Consider the following 16,386-nt stretch of genomic DNA (forward strand, 5'->3'; position numbering starts at 1 on the left):
TAAAGAGTCACAGGGCGACGGGAAAGCTAATTGGGTGGAGTCTGTCTGGACATACAGGCTCCCTGGCTCACACTAGCATTACTACGTCACACACCCTCACCTACTGTATTCCACACCTTAGACACATACAAACAAAACAGAGACGGTATCATTATTACAACATCTTCTGTCTGATCAGATATAACAACAAAGGTTCCCTATGCAGATAGCACTATTAAATGTTTATTTAGGATAATTGATAACTTGTCTATTTATGTATTTGATTGCCTTGCCCTGCCTAAAAGCAAAGTGGTTAGAAAGATGTTTTAGTTTGAATGATTTTAGATACCTTAAGAAGAAAAAGTGTCCAGTATTTTACAATAAATGTGCAGACATTAGAGAAACAGCATAAGCATTCGCTCTCTTTTCCTTCCCTTTTCCCTTTTAATCATCTTGTGACCTCTCAGATTGATCCTCTACACCTCTTCCTAGTTGCAATAACAACAATGTGAAGGCTGCAATAACACTTAAAATTGCTCCTTCCCTACTCACAGTGTAATTAGGCTGTAACAGTATGTGATGAAATGGATATAGCATTTACCTTGATCTTGACTATTTACTCAGGAATTGTGTGTTTGAACCATAGAAAACCTAAAAAAATAAAAAATAAACATTACTTTTAGTGGTTTCCTTTAACCAAAAATGTTTTACTATGTTTTTCACTTATCAGTCAGAATCGGGCTTAAATGTTAACACTAATTTCTTAATGATGTTTTGTAACATTTATTTATATTCCTGGGCACAGCAGTACATCCTCTTTGGGTTGCAGCTTTTCTCACGTTTTCACTTTGGCTTCACAAATAAGTTGCATGGCCAGCCATAATCTCCGTTATCTAGCACGTTCATTATCACAAAGCCGTTCACTCTTGTTTACATGTTAATGTATGACTCAGGTGAAACTACTACCTCCAAAGCAAATGACTGAAAACAAGTACATCCACACACTTGCACTCTGTATCTTGTGTTATTTTCATTATCTATTACTTGGAAACTTGGAAAACATGTTTTAATTTAAAATCAGAGACACTTTGGGCACAATAGGAGCACTAATGGGACTATCTGCTGTCATTTAGCTTGGTGTGCTTGCTTTACCTCTGAGGGTGAGGCCCTAAATGGGGCTCAACAGGCTAGTGAGAAAAGGGCCCTCTATTAGCAGGAGACAATTAGCATGGCTCTATGTACACAGCTTTAGGAGGCCTCTCCCCAAATATCGGAGTCAAGCACCTGTATTGACATTGGCGGAACACTTTGCCTCAGTGTTCAGGTCCTGCTGAGAATGAAAGCAGAGCATGTCAGTGTGCTCGCTGCGAGCAGCAAGACTTGTAAATACCTGAGACGAGTTCAGCAGAAGAGGGGAAGGGTGCGTGACGCTGCTGCTTCTGGAGAAAAAGGTTGCAGATTGATCCAGTCAGAGTTTACAGAACTGTGGAATTTCAATTATTGTGCTGATGTGAAACCTTTAAATCATAGAGAAAATGTATTCATTCAAGTTATTCTGCTTGACTGCTCAGAAACCCAACTAACTCAAACTAATTGTTACAGAACTTTTTCTTTTTTTTTCTCCCTAAAATTAGTTCAAAATTACATCAGTTTACATAGTTCCTTCCAGGAAATGTCCATAGGAAGTTATCAGGAAATCCCGGACTATATTATTTATTTGTTTGTGGTAGCCTTACAGTAGTCAAATTTAAAGCAGTATAGTTTGGAGCAGTAGCTTTGTGGTGTCTGCACCTCTCTGCCAAGAAATATTCCGGAGCATAACCTCCTGTAAAACGGAAAATTGTCATTTTTACACTTTTTTTTTTTTTTTTTTTTACGGATTAAACAAAAAATATATAATGTATTAATTAGTGAGCTTTAGAGGGACAGATTATGCTACTGAGCCATGTGGCTAGCAGTTTCCCCTGTTCCCAGTCTTTGGGCTAAGCTAAGTTATACTAAACGGCTGCTGTAGCCTTATATTTCACAGACATGAGAGTGGTATTGATCTTCTCAACTAACTCTCAGCAAGAAAATGAAAGGGCACATCCTATGTCCCAAAAGGATGAACTTTACCTTTTAGGATACTGTGTATATATGATAATCGGCCTAAAAATGACTCGTGTGTAAATTCAACTGTATCTTATGGTTTCCTGATTAATAAATTGTGTTAATTATTTTGTCAAACCACTAATAAACTGAACTGTCACTATGATGCAAAACTATTAAAAGTATATACCGACTTTATATCAGCCGAGTCTGAGTGCCTGTGACATTCTTTAAATCATTTTAAGAGCATATATTGATCACTTTTTATGGTAAAAGCAGTTGTTACCTTTGAAACTGTATTTTAACTTTTGTGTTCCATTGAAAAAAAAAAAGTGAGTCATTTCATACCAGCTTAGTCTAAGTGTTTTCCTTTAACTGGAACTAAGCCACACTACCCAGCATTACAACACTTCCCACGTCAATATTAGAGATGATGATATCTGTCTACTGATGTCACTTACTTCTCACTGTGCACCAGTTAGCTCATAAAGAGAAGAATCTGGAGATCCTCTGAAATTGGTTATGGAAGTTTCCAGCAATTGTTTTTTTATGTGAAGATGTAAGGTATTGGTCAGAGGCTCCACTCTTATTTGCTATATGGTCAGTTAAGAGCACCACATACAAGACAATATACCCTACAGTAGCCTATATTATTGCTGTCCTGTTAAAACCACGTGTCTCCAAAGCCTTGTTTTCAGCTTTTCAGTGCATTTTTCAGATTAGTCAATGGTTTTTTAATAGTTTACTTAGCTACAGTAGGTAATTAGGAGAACCGATAAAACACCTTATCCTTACACTACATTGCACTATAGGCTATATACAGAATATTACCACTATCATTGTATAGAGACTTTTTTTTCACGTTATGGATTTTACCTAAACGTGTTTTTACTAGCCTTCCTATAGTTTCCTGTTTTGTGTTTTTGTGTTTTATTTTTTAATCATATTATATTCTTGTATAGGCATAATTCTATCTATCTATCTATCTATCTATCTATCTATCTATCTATCTATCTATCTAAATAGGCTATGTGCACAACCCCACCACCAGAGGCACTTTAAGGGCTCGTGAGTATTTTATAATTATTAGGCCTATTATTATATTAAAAGGCGACGTTAGATGACCTATGTATTTTCTCATGCAGGTAACGGCGGACACACAAGAGTCACATAAATAAGAGGACAGGCAGGAAGCGGCGTGGGCAGCCTCCCTGTGTCACCGCCTGCGTCAGACCAGACGCCAGGAGGGAGTTTTCCACTGACGAAAAAGGCTGCGCTTCTCGGCAGTCTGCTACAGACAAGGGAAGCGCTTCAGCTGGTACGGAGCCCCGTACGGCGGAGACACACAGACAATAGCACCGAGAGCTGTCTATATGCGGGGATAAGCGCTGCATTTCTTCGTGTCATACTGGATTACTCCACTGTTATCACATCGGCTGTTTATCCAACGCTATTCAGTCCCTAATGGTGATCGGATACTTGACTTGGTGGTGAGTATAGCCTATAGACACAGAATGGAGCTGGTGGGTGACTGAACACCGTTTTTGATGTGTTTAACCTCAGCGGAGGAGGGAAGCCAAATAGTTTGAATGTTCTTTCTCTTGTGTTGGAGTCCTTTTAAATGCACTGTTTGTGTAGCTGTGTGACAATATGTTGTTACAAATGAATCTGTACCGTTTGTTGGCTGGGTTTCCTTTTAAACACACTTCATTTAGTCGTTTAACTTGACGCTTTTATTGTCGGCTATACCTACATATTGACATGGTTGGCTGCTTGCTGAAGTGAGTTTTAACTAATTGGGCTGGTTTACACGCAGGTGATTTAATCTGATTGCAAAGGAATAAAATCATGTATTGGTTTAGGCGAGATTCCAACAAGCCGCTCCATTCACTTATTGATTAATGGATCGATCGCTGATTAATCAGGTTTGTAGAAACTTCACAGCTCACACCAAGCGTGTTTTGCTTTAGGCCTACATTATAGTGTGTTTTCAGATGTGGATTCATTTATGTGTGAACTGTTGATGAGGGCGGCTTTGTGTCCTATTGAACCCGTGCGGAGTTGTTCTTGTTCACCTCAGTGGTGCTGGTGCGCCTCTTGTAACACGAGCGACTCCTGAAGGCACTACATGTGAACACACATACACACACAAACACACACGCACACACACGCACACACACGCGCGCGCACACACACACACACACACACACACACACACACACACACACACACACACACACACACACGCGCGCGCGCACACATACAGCTGACAGGGCTGCTGTCATTAGAATTAGCATTAATCATAAGGAATGATCGGGTCAACTGGGAGAGAGCACCTCACGTCGTGCACGTTCGGCTACATTTAATGATTGGTTTTTGATTGATGGTTGATTTATTTTCACTTGGTGCAGATCTCAGTTTACGCTATGAGCCAGGTGTGGATACGGAATGTTGAGCGCCTTCATTGTTTGAATAATTCTGCACAGGAGCACATGGATATTTTCCTCGTAACCAATAATTATGACCCATAGCCTATAATGTTTGTTATTTCAACCTCTAGAAAAAAACAGCGAGTGTGTCTGCTGTTTATTTAGCCAATTTACAAGATGATTATTTTCATCAGAAGCTGTTAGTAATGCATTATTCAGAAATGGCACTATTAGTCTGAGGCTCTTATTCTATAGAGCCAGACTATCTGTTTTTGATAAAGCGACTGACTGAATCAATTTAATCGTCTCTAGCGCGACCTCACACGGATCCTTTTTGGAATCATGTTTTCTGGAATTAGGCTACAGAGAGCAGAATGATCCTTTGTTTACAGAGAAGGGAATATAGGACTTCACGCTATGCATTTCATGTGCATTTCCCAGGAATGTGCACTGATGTTGAATATCTCTTGTGTAGTAGGCTAGGTAGGTTAGTCTATATAGTATATTTTTTATGATCCCTCTAAAAAATAATAACCAACCAAAATGTTCTCTTAAACCTAAATGGCATGAAGCAACAAAAGCTATTTGCAATTTTTGGAGGAATTTCAATAATGGTCATCCATGACTGACGCCCTCATCTCCATCATATGATCCTGTACTCGGTTAACCTTGTGGTGCCTGCAGCTGTCAGCATAGATGATCTGGATGGCCACTTCCTGTTCACTGCAGTGTACGTTTCACAACCTCAGGAAGCTCACACACACTTTTAGTATCTGTCTCCCCAGCTGGGAGACGCAGCAGCAGTAGTGCTGGGTTCAGACAAGGTTGTCTGTGCCTGCTTCATTTTGGTCACGCAGGATGGCCCCACGCTTTTGTGCCTGGAGATGTGAGAGGGGGCGAGGGGGTGGTGGTGGAGGGGGGTGCAGGGAGTCTGCTCATGGTCTCTCACACAGCAGTGGAGAGTTCCCATCTGCTTTGTCCTCTCCCAGCATTCCATACTGCAAGTGTCCCAGACTGGAGCATGACCCCTGAACCCACCACACACAGACACACAGACACACACACACACACACACACACACACACACACACACACACACACACACACACACACACACTTTTTTATATTTCTTTGTGCAAAGTGAGACTTTCCCCAGGAATTAGTGTACTTAAAATCAGCCCTCTATGGTTTACAATTTGAGTAAACTAACCCAAATCAGTAACAGTCTGACTCCTGCAGGCATCACCTGGCTATTAAAGTTTGGCCTGCATAGCAGATTAATGGCAGCTGAGGGCATGTGAGGTCCACGTGCAAGCTAATAACCCTGTCAGGTGTGGCCAGTAGAGGTAGCTTGCTCGGCTGCCTTATGGGAATAGGACTTTCCAGTGGTTAGCAGTAGAAAGCACATCTGGCTTAGATAGAGACTGTGTTCTTCTCCCACTATTACAGCAAGAGTGGTGCTGCCAGAAAGGAATTCCTGTGGCAGGGAGACATGACATTATTTATTTGTTTTGTACAATCCTCCCTCCTTCTTCCCACTACCTCTCCTTTTTGGAATTGGAGTGTGCCCGGGTCGGGGCAGAGGAACAGAATGTTTCTGTGGCACAGACAGACGAGCTTTGGGCTTCAGGGAGAACAACAGACTCATAGAGGAGAAAACAGGAGCTCTCCCTGCTTTGTTCCAGCAGGTGGAGCGCTTCTGAGTAACAGCTGAGTTTAAGAAACAAGCCAGTGTTTCCCCAGCTGTGCAGGCGCTGGAATCCAGCCCGCCGGCACCTTGATGGCTCTGATCAATTACCCCCTGTCTCCTCAGTGACAGAGCTGGAAGTGAGAGGTGCAATACCATGAAGCCTGGAGGGGGCATCCTGCCCAGACACGCTCCTTCACACACAGTAAGACTCCCAGGTTCATCATTATCACATTTTATGAGCACTCAACTCAGTCAGTCATTCAGGCACTGCACAGGGTTGTCAGTGTGCCATGTAAATGCTTTCGGCTGGCTAAGTTTAGTGTGACTTGTCGCTCCCACCCACACTGTTATCAGCTGCACAGGGGCAGGACAGGCAGTGCAAGGGGGCAAAGTCAACTGTGACTTGTCCTGTTGGGCTGCAGGGCAGACAGGGTCAGTTTAAACAGGCTACTGGGATATGTCTTCACACATGCAGGGATGCATGCAGCCTCTTTTTCCCTTTTAGGCTTTTAAGATTTCCCTGAACATACAAATTCCACTCTTTTTTGTTTTAAAGTATTACCTAAAGTGAAGAGGTAGAGCAATGCTATTAGCTAAATTGCTGTTGAATTTTCTTAATGAGTGATTGATTAAACTTAAACTTTAACATTTTTAACATTCTCAGCTGTTGGAATAATTTAAGATTCCTTAAGAACTTGATGAGCTATCTGTAGATAAAATAGTAATGAATTGGGATTCATATTAACAGCCTGTAGCTGCATGTATCAAGATAATCTTATTCGAATGACATAGTTATGCGTCTGACTTGAGCTGTGTAGTGCTTCTGGTGACAAATCTCCTCGCCAGAGATTTATCTTCCCAACTCTGTGACAACTGGCTGGGGAGCACCTCAGCGGATGCGTCCTTTATCTGCCTGCCTGTGTGTGGTTGATGGAATGACAGTGATGCATAATTTAGTGCGCCATTGAAAACATGCTGTGCTCCTTCTCTGGCTCGGCTGTCCGATCCCATCCATTCTCCGTTTAGTGCAGACATTCACAGGCACGGCTTACTTGAGGAGCTGGCTCTGAATTCTTCTCTTTCATCTTTGTTCTTTTTTTCCTCCCTTCCCTCCACCCTTTTGCAAATGAGTCATTGCACGATTGTTGTCTTTTTTCACCCATTCCCTTGTTCCATCCGCTCTCCCTGCTCTGTTGGCCTTGTTCTGTGGGTGCAGGCAGTGGCTGAGCAGGCTGAGAAGCTCCTGATTGACTACAAGCCGTCCCCTTGCCAGGATTAACCTCTCGCCATTGTTTCTGCCCGTTAAACAGGATTAACAAATCAATGTGTCAGGTAGACTGCAGTCAAGAGACAATGACCCAGTTCTGACACCACTAGCCCCCACCCCAACCTCTCTCCCTCTTCTCCCCTTCTGCCTCACTGCAGCTTTTAATTAAAAAGACTTTGCTTAGCTGGCGCTATGCACTCCCTTGAGGATGCCTCGCAGCTTTGTTTTCATGTTTTTGTTTTTTTTAACAGGGAATTGGGGGTGGGAGTAATGTCAAAAATGTAAGTTGTACCCATGTGTGCTCCTCTTTTATATGTATGCTGTGGTGTGGCGTTCAAAACACACTTGTTGCCTGATCAGTGAATATGTAAGCAACAGATGCTGCACCCAGATGTTTCTAAATTGTTTCAAGGCAAATCCCATGATGTGATAATATTAGTTGCTGTGAAAGGCATTTGGAGATTATTGCCTGCTCGAGAGAGTTGATGGATGGGAATTGAGCGACTGCCTTTCTCATTGGTTCGGTAATGTGAAAAACCGCTGAGGTGGTCACAATGTAAAGGATGCCTTTTTGTTTGTTGCAGGGACAGTATGAGCCAGCTTGACCCGTTGCAAGGTGATTCATTCATCATATGTGCACTGGGGACAACGATATCTGACTGCAGCAATAACAACCCCCCCCATACAGCTGCAAAGCTGCCCCCACTGCCTATACAAAGGTGTCAGCCTCTTGCCCTTGACTCTGATTTCTCTTTTATCCTTGTCAAAAGGCAGGAACGGTTTTACATAATTGCTCCCTGTTGCATGCTGAAAATGACCTTTCTTCTTACCTGCTTAGGCATTTTTTTTTCCTGTTCTTCGATTGCTGACGCTTGCATAACATCCCGATAAGACAAACCAGGCATGCAGGCTACACGTGGAGTTAAAGTTCCTTTAATGCCATTGGATGATCTCTGGGCATGACGTATCATGTCTTTGACTCATTGAGCTGTCCTCTAAGGAGTAGAGGTGACAAATTAGCCTGTTGGCAGGACGGCTTGGTGTGTCTAGCCATGTTCGGTCTAATAATTGACATGTTTGCTACATAAATTGAACTAACTTAAATCTAATCTGCAGTTCTCCCAAAAACAAATCAAGCCAAAAAAGCAACAGAAAGTGCAAAACTGACATTTCCTTATAAACATTTATACAAAAATACAACAACCAAAATTAAAGTGCATTCCTTACATGCTTCAGCTGCAGAAGCTATAAATGATTTTGGCTGCGATTCCAAAGACGGTAAACAGTTTGATGGTAAAAATTATGTATTTATGGGTAAAGTAAAAACTTCCTTTCCCATTCCACGTCATGGAAGGGAGTGTCTGCGCTGGACTTGAGCCCAGTCATGTCTTCCCTCTCCCCTCACTTCCTTCCTCTCCTCCAACCCTCTGTCCCTCCTTGTTTAAGTTAGCAGGAGCTCAGCCCCCGGACTGCGATGATGACTTGTCTTGTATAGTATTCGCCTCGCGCTTCCCAGAAATTGTGACAAAGACTGTGTGTTGTTTGTCAGAGCTACGTGATGCATTAACGTCACCGTAACCATAAAACACACCAGCAGTAAACCTTCCTTCTCATCCAACATGTTCATTTTTTATGTCTGTGGTTTGTTCTTTTTTTCCTGCAACACGCTGAGGTTGATTTGGTTGAGCAACGAGAGTAGGCTATTATTCAGGACTAAACTAAGATTTAAAGATATCAACCAAGCCTGTACATGGAAGAGGTTTCAGAGATATTGGCCATATTTTGGAAGAATAGAGGGTAAATGGCATTCTCTCCTCTCATGATCATCTTTTTTTCTCCTTGTCTCTTGTCTGTCTGTCTACCTGCCTGTTTCTCTCAAAGGATTGATTGTCTTTATCGCTGAGCCAGCAGCCCCTCTCACGGGAGCTCTGAAAGAATACACGCAGGAAACAAAACATCTTGACTATGCATAGCTGTACATATTTACTATTAGGGCTATGCAAACACATTAAACAGGACAAGTGGAAAATTGCCCTGGTGTTGACCCGCTTATTTGATAGTGCTGCCTAAAGGGAATGATTCAAATTAAATGTCTACTGTATGGCTGAATTTGGTCACCCCTGTGCTCGGTCCTTCCTTCTAATCAATGCATTTGCTGAGCTGATGAGATTTGGAAGAGGGTGAAGGGTCCAGTCATTTTTGACGTATGTGAATAGGCCTGATTGATTGCTTCCTGCGCCATGGCTATCTTCTACTCTCAGCTGAGAGCAGCTCGAGATTTGGATGCATACAGTCTCACATGGCCAAGCACAGGACTCGCTTGTACCAATAACGCTGTAAAAGGCCTGTGTGTGTGTGTGTGTGTGCAACATAGAGATCATGTTTATTCGTTGGTTCTGGCTGTGTTATATTACTGTACATTCATAAGACAAAACTTCAAAGCTGTTAAAATAAGTGTAAATCATTTCCTAATAACCCCAACCTCTGCTCTTTCTTGCAGATTGTTCGAACTAACGCCATGAGTGGGCTTCTCAAGAGGAAGTTTGAGGAGGTGGATGAGGATCCATGCTACTCCTCACTCTCCTCCCTCTCCTCTGCCTGCTCAGGCTGGGACTCGGAGGGGGAGAGCTGCTACTCGGACACCCTGGATTCCACTCCCAGCAACCCCAGCTCCCCAGCAACACATTTCAACAGTGAGTGTCCTCTTCCAGCAACAATAAATCATAGAAAAGCTGATGGTACATGCTTTTAAATGCATTCTCTTGCCTTGTCTTTACTGCTCCGCGGAGGCTCTGATAACAAACCCATAAAAACGGGGGACAGTTAAGGAATTTAGGCAGCTGGCAGCTCATGAAACATTTCACAGAAATGATTTCAGACTTCTGCAATGAATGCCCCTTTTGATTGTATGCCCTAAAGCTGCAAAATGGCTAATCACATTATGCAGTGGCTGCTCACCTTGGCTCGGTCTGCACCTTCTTCCCAGAGCCTTGCAGACAGACAGAGCCTCACCTTTTTTCTTGAGAGATATGGGTCGAGAGGCTTCACAGTGTTTCTGTCTGGACCTGGGTGCGTCTGCTGGCCTTTAGGGGACCGGCCGTGTTGGAGAGGGATTGTAGGGGGAGAAGGGCAAACATTTGTGAGGTTTCCAGGATGGCGGGGCAGGGAGCCAGGAGGAGAAGCGTGGCAGGTTGCCAAGGCTGGGAACACACAGAGCCTTGTCTGAAGCCCGGGCGTGCACCCAGCACAGGTGCTGAAAGAGGTTGGGTGAAGGGATACAAAAAAGGGGGGTAGGACAATCAAGAAAAGAAGGCATGCAGACACATCTAGAGGAGCAGATTGTGCAAACCATTATAAATTATAATCCGGTGTTTGTGTTAGACAGAAAGATTCCTGCCATTATGAGGTGAAGGGGGAAAAACAGCCTGCAAAGCTATCCCATTTAGAGGCAGAAGAGTAGGTGTAATTTGTTTCCTGCAGGTGTCATAAGCCTGACTGGATTTGATGGCTGAAACTTGCAGTTTGTTTCATCTGTATTACCCCTAGCGACAGATTTAGTCCACATAGTAAATCTACTGTCTGGACCTGCATTGGGGTAAAAGGTTGTTTTTCAACCTCTGAGCTTCAATTATCACACAGAGTACACATATTTTCCTGTTGGAGGGAAGTTGTTCAGGGTGTGTCCCAAGAAAGCTCCATGGCTGAGAAAAAGGGAATCTACAAGAAATTCCCCACCACATAATAAAGGTGTAATGCAACACATGTGGAGTAATAGCATCCTTTTCTGTTCACACATACATGGACAAAAAAAACTGGCAGCTTATGTAAAGGAAAAAGCATGTCTTAAAGCAAGGCTCAAAAGTCGTGTTGAATATTCCTGGGCAGAGTAAGTGGAATTTCTAATAATGCTTGAATAATTGTTCCCACATATGGTTCCACTTTGATTCCCATATGGTTTCATTGTATTTGTCTGAGTATAGAAAGATGGCTAGTTGCTTTGGGTTCTGAATGTTTTCAACAGAGAAAGGACCTTTGACTCCTCTCAGTTACTGGGCCATTTGTGGGGATTGTCAGCTTGCACAGAGACCAGGGTGGGCCGTTTTTATTCCTGTCCTGAGAGCTACACTTCCACCCTCGACCTCTTCCGCAAGCCCCGAGCATTTATTCACCCGTTTGTGAGATCCTGGCAGCTCTGCTTCCTCCACAGTGTTGGCCACCACAAGGAAATTCCAGAACTGGGTGGTTTTTGTCTCAGAGTAGGACAAGAAACAAGGCTGAATGGATTCTCGTTAGTTTAGGTTTCACTTTAAAAGGATGTAAGTGTGTTCAGGCTCCTGTTAGCAGTGTGTTTTAATTAGGTACATGATAAGGCTTGGTTGAGGACTAGGGCAATGAATCAGAGGGGTGTCCTTTTACAGTCTGTTCAGCAGGGTTTGCACACATCTCAAGACTTCACATGGTGGGGCATTATGCCATCTAGTGGCACATAAAAACAATTAAGCCAGTTTGAAAGAATTCACCAATAACCTTCTGGTTAAAAATCCAATCTCCTTCTTAGACAAGATGTATTCTTAATCTATTCTTCTCTATTCCCCATCAACAGCAACATCCATCCTTAAGAAAGCCAAGAGAGCACGACGGGGCAACGTTACCTTTGACCAGGTGACAGTGTTCTTCTTCCCTCGGTGCCAGGGCTTCACCAGTGTTCCCAGTCGGGGAGGATGCACTTTAGGCATGATGCAGCGCCACAGCACGCTCCGCACATATTCGCTTGCTGAGTTTGCTGTGGAGCAGCAGCTCCTACGCCGGGAAAAATTCCTTAACAGACTCAGGGAGGAAAAGCTGGAGGCTCTCAAATTGAAGGTGAGCAAAATTGCACTAAAGTGTATCAAATAATTTGTAAAAATCCCCAAATTCTGATGCGCAAATTCAGTACAACTATTACTCATTTGATGCCTTTTGTCCTCACCAGCTAACTAAGAACGGAACCCAAGAGAACGAGGAGGCAGAACAGCTAACGGTGGACGACATCCCTGAGCAGGACATCGACATCACTGGGGCCAATTTGGATGAGGTCTCTTTCCTCCAGCCCTACCCGCCAAAACGTCGCTACGGACTGCTCAAAGCAGCCGGTGTGAAGAAGATCGAAAAGGAGGAGAAGCGGCAGCTGCATGAACTGAGGATCTCCAGGGAGAACTGCGGTTGCGACTGCCAGGGCTTCTGCGAGCCTGAGACATGTAGCTGCAGCCTAGCTGGTATCAAATGTCAGGTAAGAGCCAAAAATCCCCTAAACTGCAATTCAAGAACAAGGGCTCCAAATCACAATACAATTGGGACTTCTTATCTGTAATTTTACAAGATATTTAACTACTTCCTTCTGCTTTCCACAGATGGATCATTCCTCTTTCCCATGTGGCTGTACCAAGGACGGCTGTGGAAACACAGAAGGGCGCATTGAGTTCAACTCCACCAGGGTACAGACGCATTACATTCACACTATCATGAAGCTAGAGCTGGAGAAGAGGCTGGAGGAGCAGTCGAGTACAGAGGAGGAGGAGGAGAACACAACCACCTTACCAGCAGTGCCCTCCTTCCCCTTTAGTTCAGAATTGGCAGCAGCTGGAGAGAACAGTTGCAGCAGCGATATGACAGATTTATCAGACTCTTCAGGTCAGAGTGAGGACTCTGAGGCAGGCGAGAGCCGGTGTGAGCATCGCACCCAGCTGGATGTGGATGAGAAAGGCCTGAGCCACATTTTCAGTTTCAGTGACACAGAGAACGGCTCACGAAGTATCAGGGACGGTGGGAACTGTAAAGACACTTGCTGCCCAGACCAACGGCATGAACAGCAGCAGCCATCTGCGGAGGCTTTTAGTAGCTTTAGCATGGTGGACTTTGCTGACGACAATGACAATATAGACGCCGCGCTGTTGGGCGATCACACAGACAATCGAGCAACAACCATCTCAGAACTTTTGGATGAGAACGCCAACCAGGAAAACGGCCTATTCCATAGCAGCAGTGTGCCGCGCACGCCCTCCCCTACCATCGATCGCTCTGCAAATTATAACATGGACCTGAGCCTCTCCTCAGAGTCAGACCTGGAGTTCTTTGACGGTTTCCCCTGCTTGGGGCCCAGCTCGCTCTACAACTCCCTCAAGGAGTACGAACACATGGACAACTTTTTTCAGTTTCAGTTGCCTAGTTACCCTAGCTTCCCTCCGGCGAGCGACCCCGGGACCTGCCTCCTGGAGTCGCTGATTGGCCTTTCAGAATCTGTCCCAGAACCCCCTGCCACATTTACAGACAATCAGCTGTTGGAGGAAGCCATGAAGTTGTCTGTGATGGAGTCTGTGAAAGTTTGACAAAACGTGAAAATGTGTGGACAGTGCAAGAAAAAAAACATGGGTTTTGGAGAGGACCGACCATGCACATAAGAAGTCAATGTCAACGTGATTTTTTTGAAGGAAGTTGTGATTTCCTTCTTGCCTAATAAATGTTTAAATTCCAGACTTGCCTTCAAAACGTTAGCAAAGCAGTTTGGGATGATTGCTGTGTGAGATGGCAGCTAGTGTTAAAAGTGATACAAATTGAGATCAATTTGCCCAGGCCCATATAAACCAATGATGGCTCTCAGTTCCTAAGAAAGCTCTTTTAACCAAACCCAGATCACCAACCATATGCTAAACAGGAATCAACCTTAACCAGGGCCAGGTTGGGAATCTCAACACAGCTGAATGTGCACCTCAGGGATTTTTTCTAGCTTTCTAGCTTTTGGAGGCAATGTATGGTGACCATTGCTGTGATGGCCTTCATATGGAACTGAGTCAAATCACAACATAGTCCTGTTCATGTCCTCCCTTTGGGCTTACACCCAGGTGACTTGAGTAGGTAGGGTCCTCCCTGTGTTGAATCCTGAAGCTAGATTACTCTTTCTTCTCAAGATCTCTCCCAAGGGTCTTCTATGGTACAAAAAAAAAATCCCTCTAAAAGCTCCTCGATCAGCACTTTATCTGTGAAAATAGTTATGTAATAGGCATTGTTGTGGTTTTATGGGGTCGATTCAACAGTTCAACGCTAAATTATGGAGTTTCTTATTTATGAGCTGGGTAACTAGAAATAATGCTCATACTATTTTAAAGCTGTAGCTTGTATTGTCTTTTATTATAACTTTTGTTTTTAAATTATTTCCTTTTATGATTTTATTCTATTTATTTCAGATAAAGCCTACTTTCACTCAAGAAGCACTGTGGTTTGATATTTTCACCTGAAAGTGCAATCTTCCTTCCTTTTTTTCCATATCACATTAAGTCATTGTTATGGGAAATGGGACCACAAGTCCATCAGAAAGTATTTAATATCTATTCTCTTTTACATTTAGCATTTTTGGGGATAATTTATTATGTCATCACTTCATTAGTTATTTAATTTAAGACATTTTGGCAATAAAATGGGGTGTTGTGAAGTTTACTAGATGTGCCTGCTTATCAGGGGAGCCATGCCTGCCAACGGTGTGTGCACAGTGCTTCCATATAAGCTTTGGGACTGAAAACTGTGGAATCCCCCTAATCACTGAAACTAAATTATGGGTCTATTGTATCGCTGCCTATAATGTAACCATAGAAAATTACACTAATATTTTGTAACTAATTTATGTAGCTTGACAAAAGAATTCTAATCACTGACAAATTGAATATTTTATTAAGAAACAAAAATGAGTAATTTTCAATCTGGGAAAACCTTTGTAATATATGAATTATAGAGATATGTATACTTATGAAGGTTATCGCTCTCTAGCATTCTGAAGTATTTTTCATAGGCAGTCTTATGGTTAGATATATTAGCGAAATGCCACTAAAACTAAGTAAATTGCAAAGATCAATTTGATTGTATTCTGAATTTCTTGGAAGTCTGTGACTTGGGTTACATTATGTGATAATTACACATGTAAAGGGTTTTTGTGGATAAAAACTGCATATATTATACATTTTTTATCGCACACACAAACCCTGAAAATTGAAGAGTTGCCTCATTCATGATAGAACAACACCTTTCAAAGGTGATTCTGCTGTCACTTGTGGGAACAGCTGAGGACACTAGAGAGTAGATGTACATATCTCACCCTTTCTACAGCTGTTTTAACAACCTTTCTGGACCTTTTAGAAATTATGCATGCAGGTCCTGTTTGTTAAAACTTCTTCTGATTACTTGTATACTTTGAAAAAGTGCTGAGTGCACATTGGAAATGTATTATTCGCTTTTTGCCTTTTTGATTACTTTGAAATCCATCCGATATATGTTCTTATGCCATGAAGAGGGCACTGATTTTTGCAAGCAAACATTTGTTTCTATTGTATAAAACATCAATTTTCATGAAGAAATGGCAACAGTAAGTGTTTATCAATGTAATGTATTACAGTATAGCTTTTTTAATTTTGTTTTCAAAGAACGTGTCTTACTTTTTGCCTTTTGTGTTGTACATATTTCTGCTTGAATGGTCCTGCAGAGCAAACAGAGCAAACAAAGCTGCTTTATTTTTTACATATTCACACCTTAACCTGCTGTTAAACAGTTTCTTTCATCTAAGCCATTTTGACAGCCTGTCCCTCCAAATAATAAAAAAAAAAACATTTTCTAAATGCTGTTGTTTGTCATATGCTGTTTTGTTAAAATGAACTTTAAGCTACATAATAAACCTGAGTGAAGTTTAGATTCAGAGGATAAGCAAATATGCCCATATTGCAGTCTTTGATTTATCTTATGCACATTTTATGTAGTCTTGGCTTCCTAACTGAAAAGATGTTCAATGGTTTCATGTTCTAACCTACTAAAATCACATTTTCTGTAGCATTAAAGGAAGTAAATAGTCCACGTTCACATTAAATGCATTGACATTCTTTTGTTTTTTTTTTGTGTGTAAACCACTGGAATTC

The 16,386-nt window shown here is 42.5% G+C and overlaps 1 protein-coding gene across 2 annotated transcripts; it reads left to right on the forward strand.

Moving 5' to 3' along the window:
• Window positions 1-3,286: 3,286 nt before the first annotated feature.
• On the forward strand, window positions 3,287-16,322 carry csrnp1b (cysteine-serine-rich nuclear protein 1b). 2 transcript variants are annotated; one of them, XM_031323454.2, is made up of 6 exons: window positions 3,299-3,557; window positions 8,038-8,172; window positions 9,954-10,146; window positions 12,057-12,316; window positions 12,426-12,722; window positions 12,844-16,322. In XM_031323454.2, the coding sequence occupies exons 3-6, from the start codon at window positions 9,972-9,974 to the stop codon at window positions 13,816-13,818; spliced, it is 1,707 nt and encodes a 568-aa protein (XP_031179314.1). In that variant the 5' UTR covers window positions 3,299-3,557; window positions 8,038-8,172; window positions 9,954-9,971; the 3' UTR covers window positions 13,819-16,322. The 2 variants fall into 2 exon arrangements, with proteins under 2 accessions (XP_031179313.1, XP_031179314.1); XM_031323453.2 differs by lacking the exon at window positions 8,038-8,172 and having other exon boundaries at window positions 3,287-3,557.
• Window positions 16,323-16,386: the final 64 nt, after the last annotated feature.

The sequence above is a fragment of the Sander lucioperca genome, chromosome 23 (genome assembly GCF_008315115.2).
Source record: "Sander lucioperca isolate FBNREF2018 chromosome 23, SLUC_FBN_1.2, whole genome shotgun sequence".
In the NCBI taxonomy this organism is placed as follows: Eukaryota; Metazoa; Chordata; class Actinopteri; order Perciformes; family Percidae; genus Sander; species Sander lucioperca.

Bases quoted from the DNA above. Each gene is read 5' to 3' on its own strand.
- csrnp1b (XM_031323453.2), top strand. From the start codon at position 9,972: ATGAGTGGGCTTCTCAAGAGGAAGTTTGAGGAGGTGGATGAGGATCCA. The intron at 10,147-12,056 runs GTGAGTGTCCTC...CCCCATCAACAG, and splicing joins CCCAGCAACACATTTCAACA to CAACATCCATCCTTAAGAAA. The intron at 12,317-12,425 runs GTGAGCAAAATT...TGTCCTCACCAG, and splicing joins TGGAGGCTCTCAAATTGAAG to CTAACTAAGAACGGAACCCA.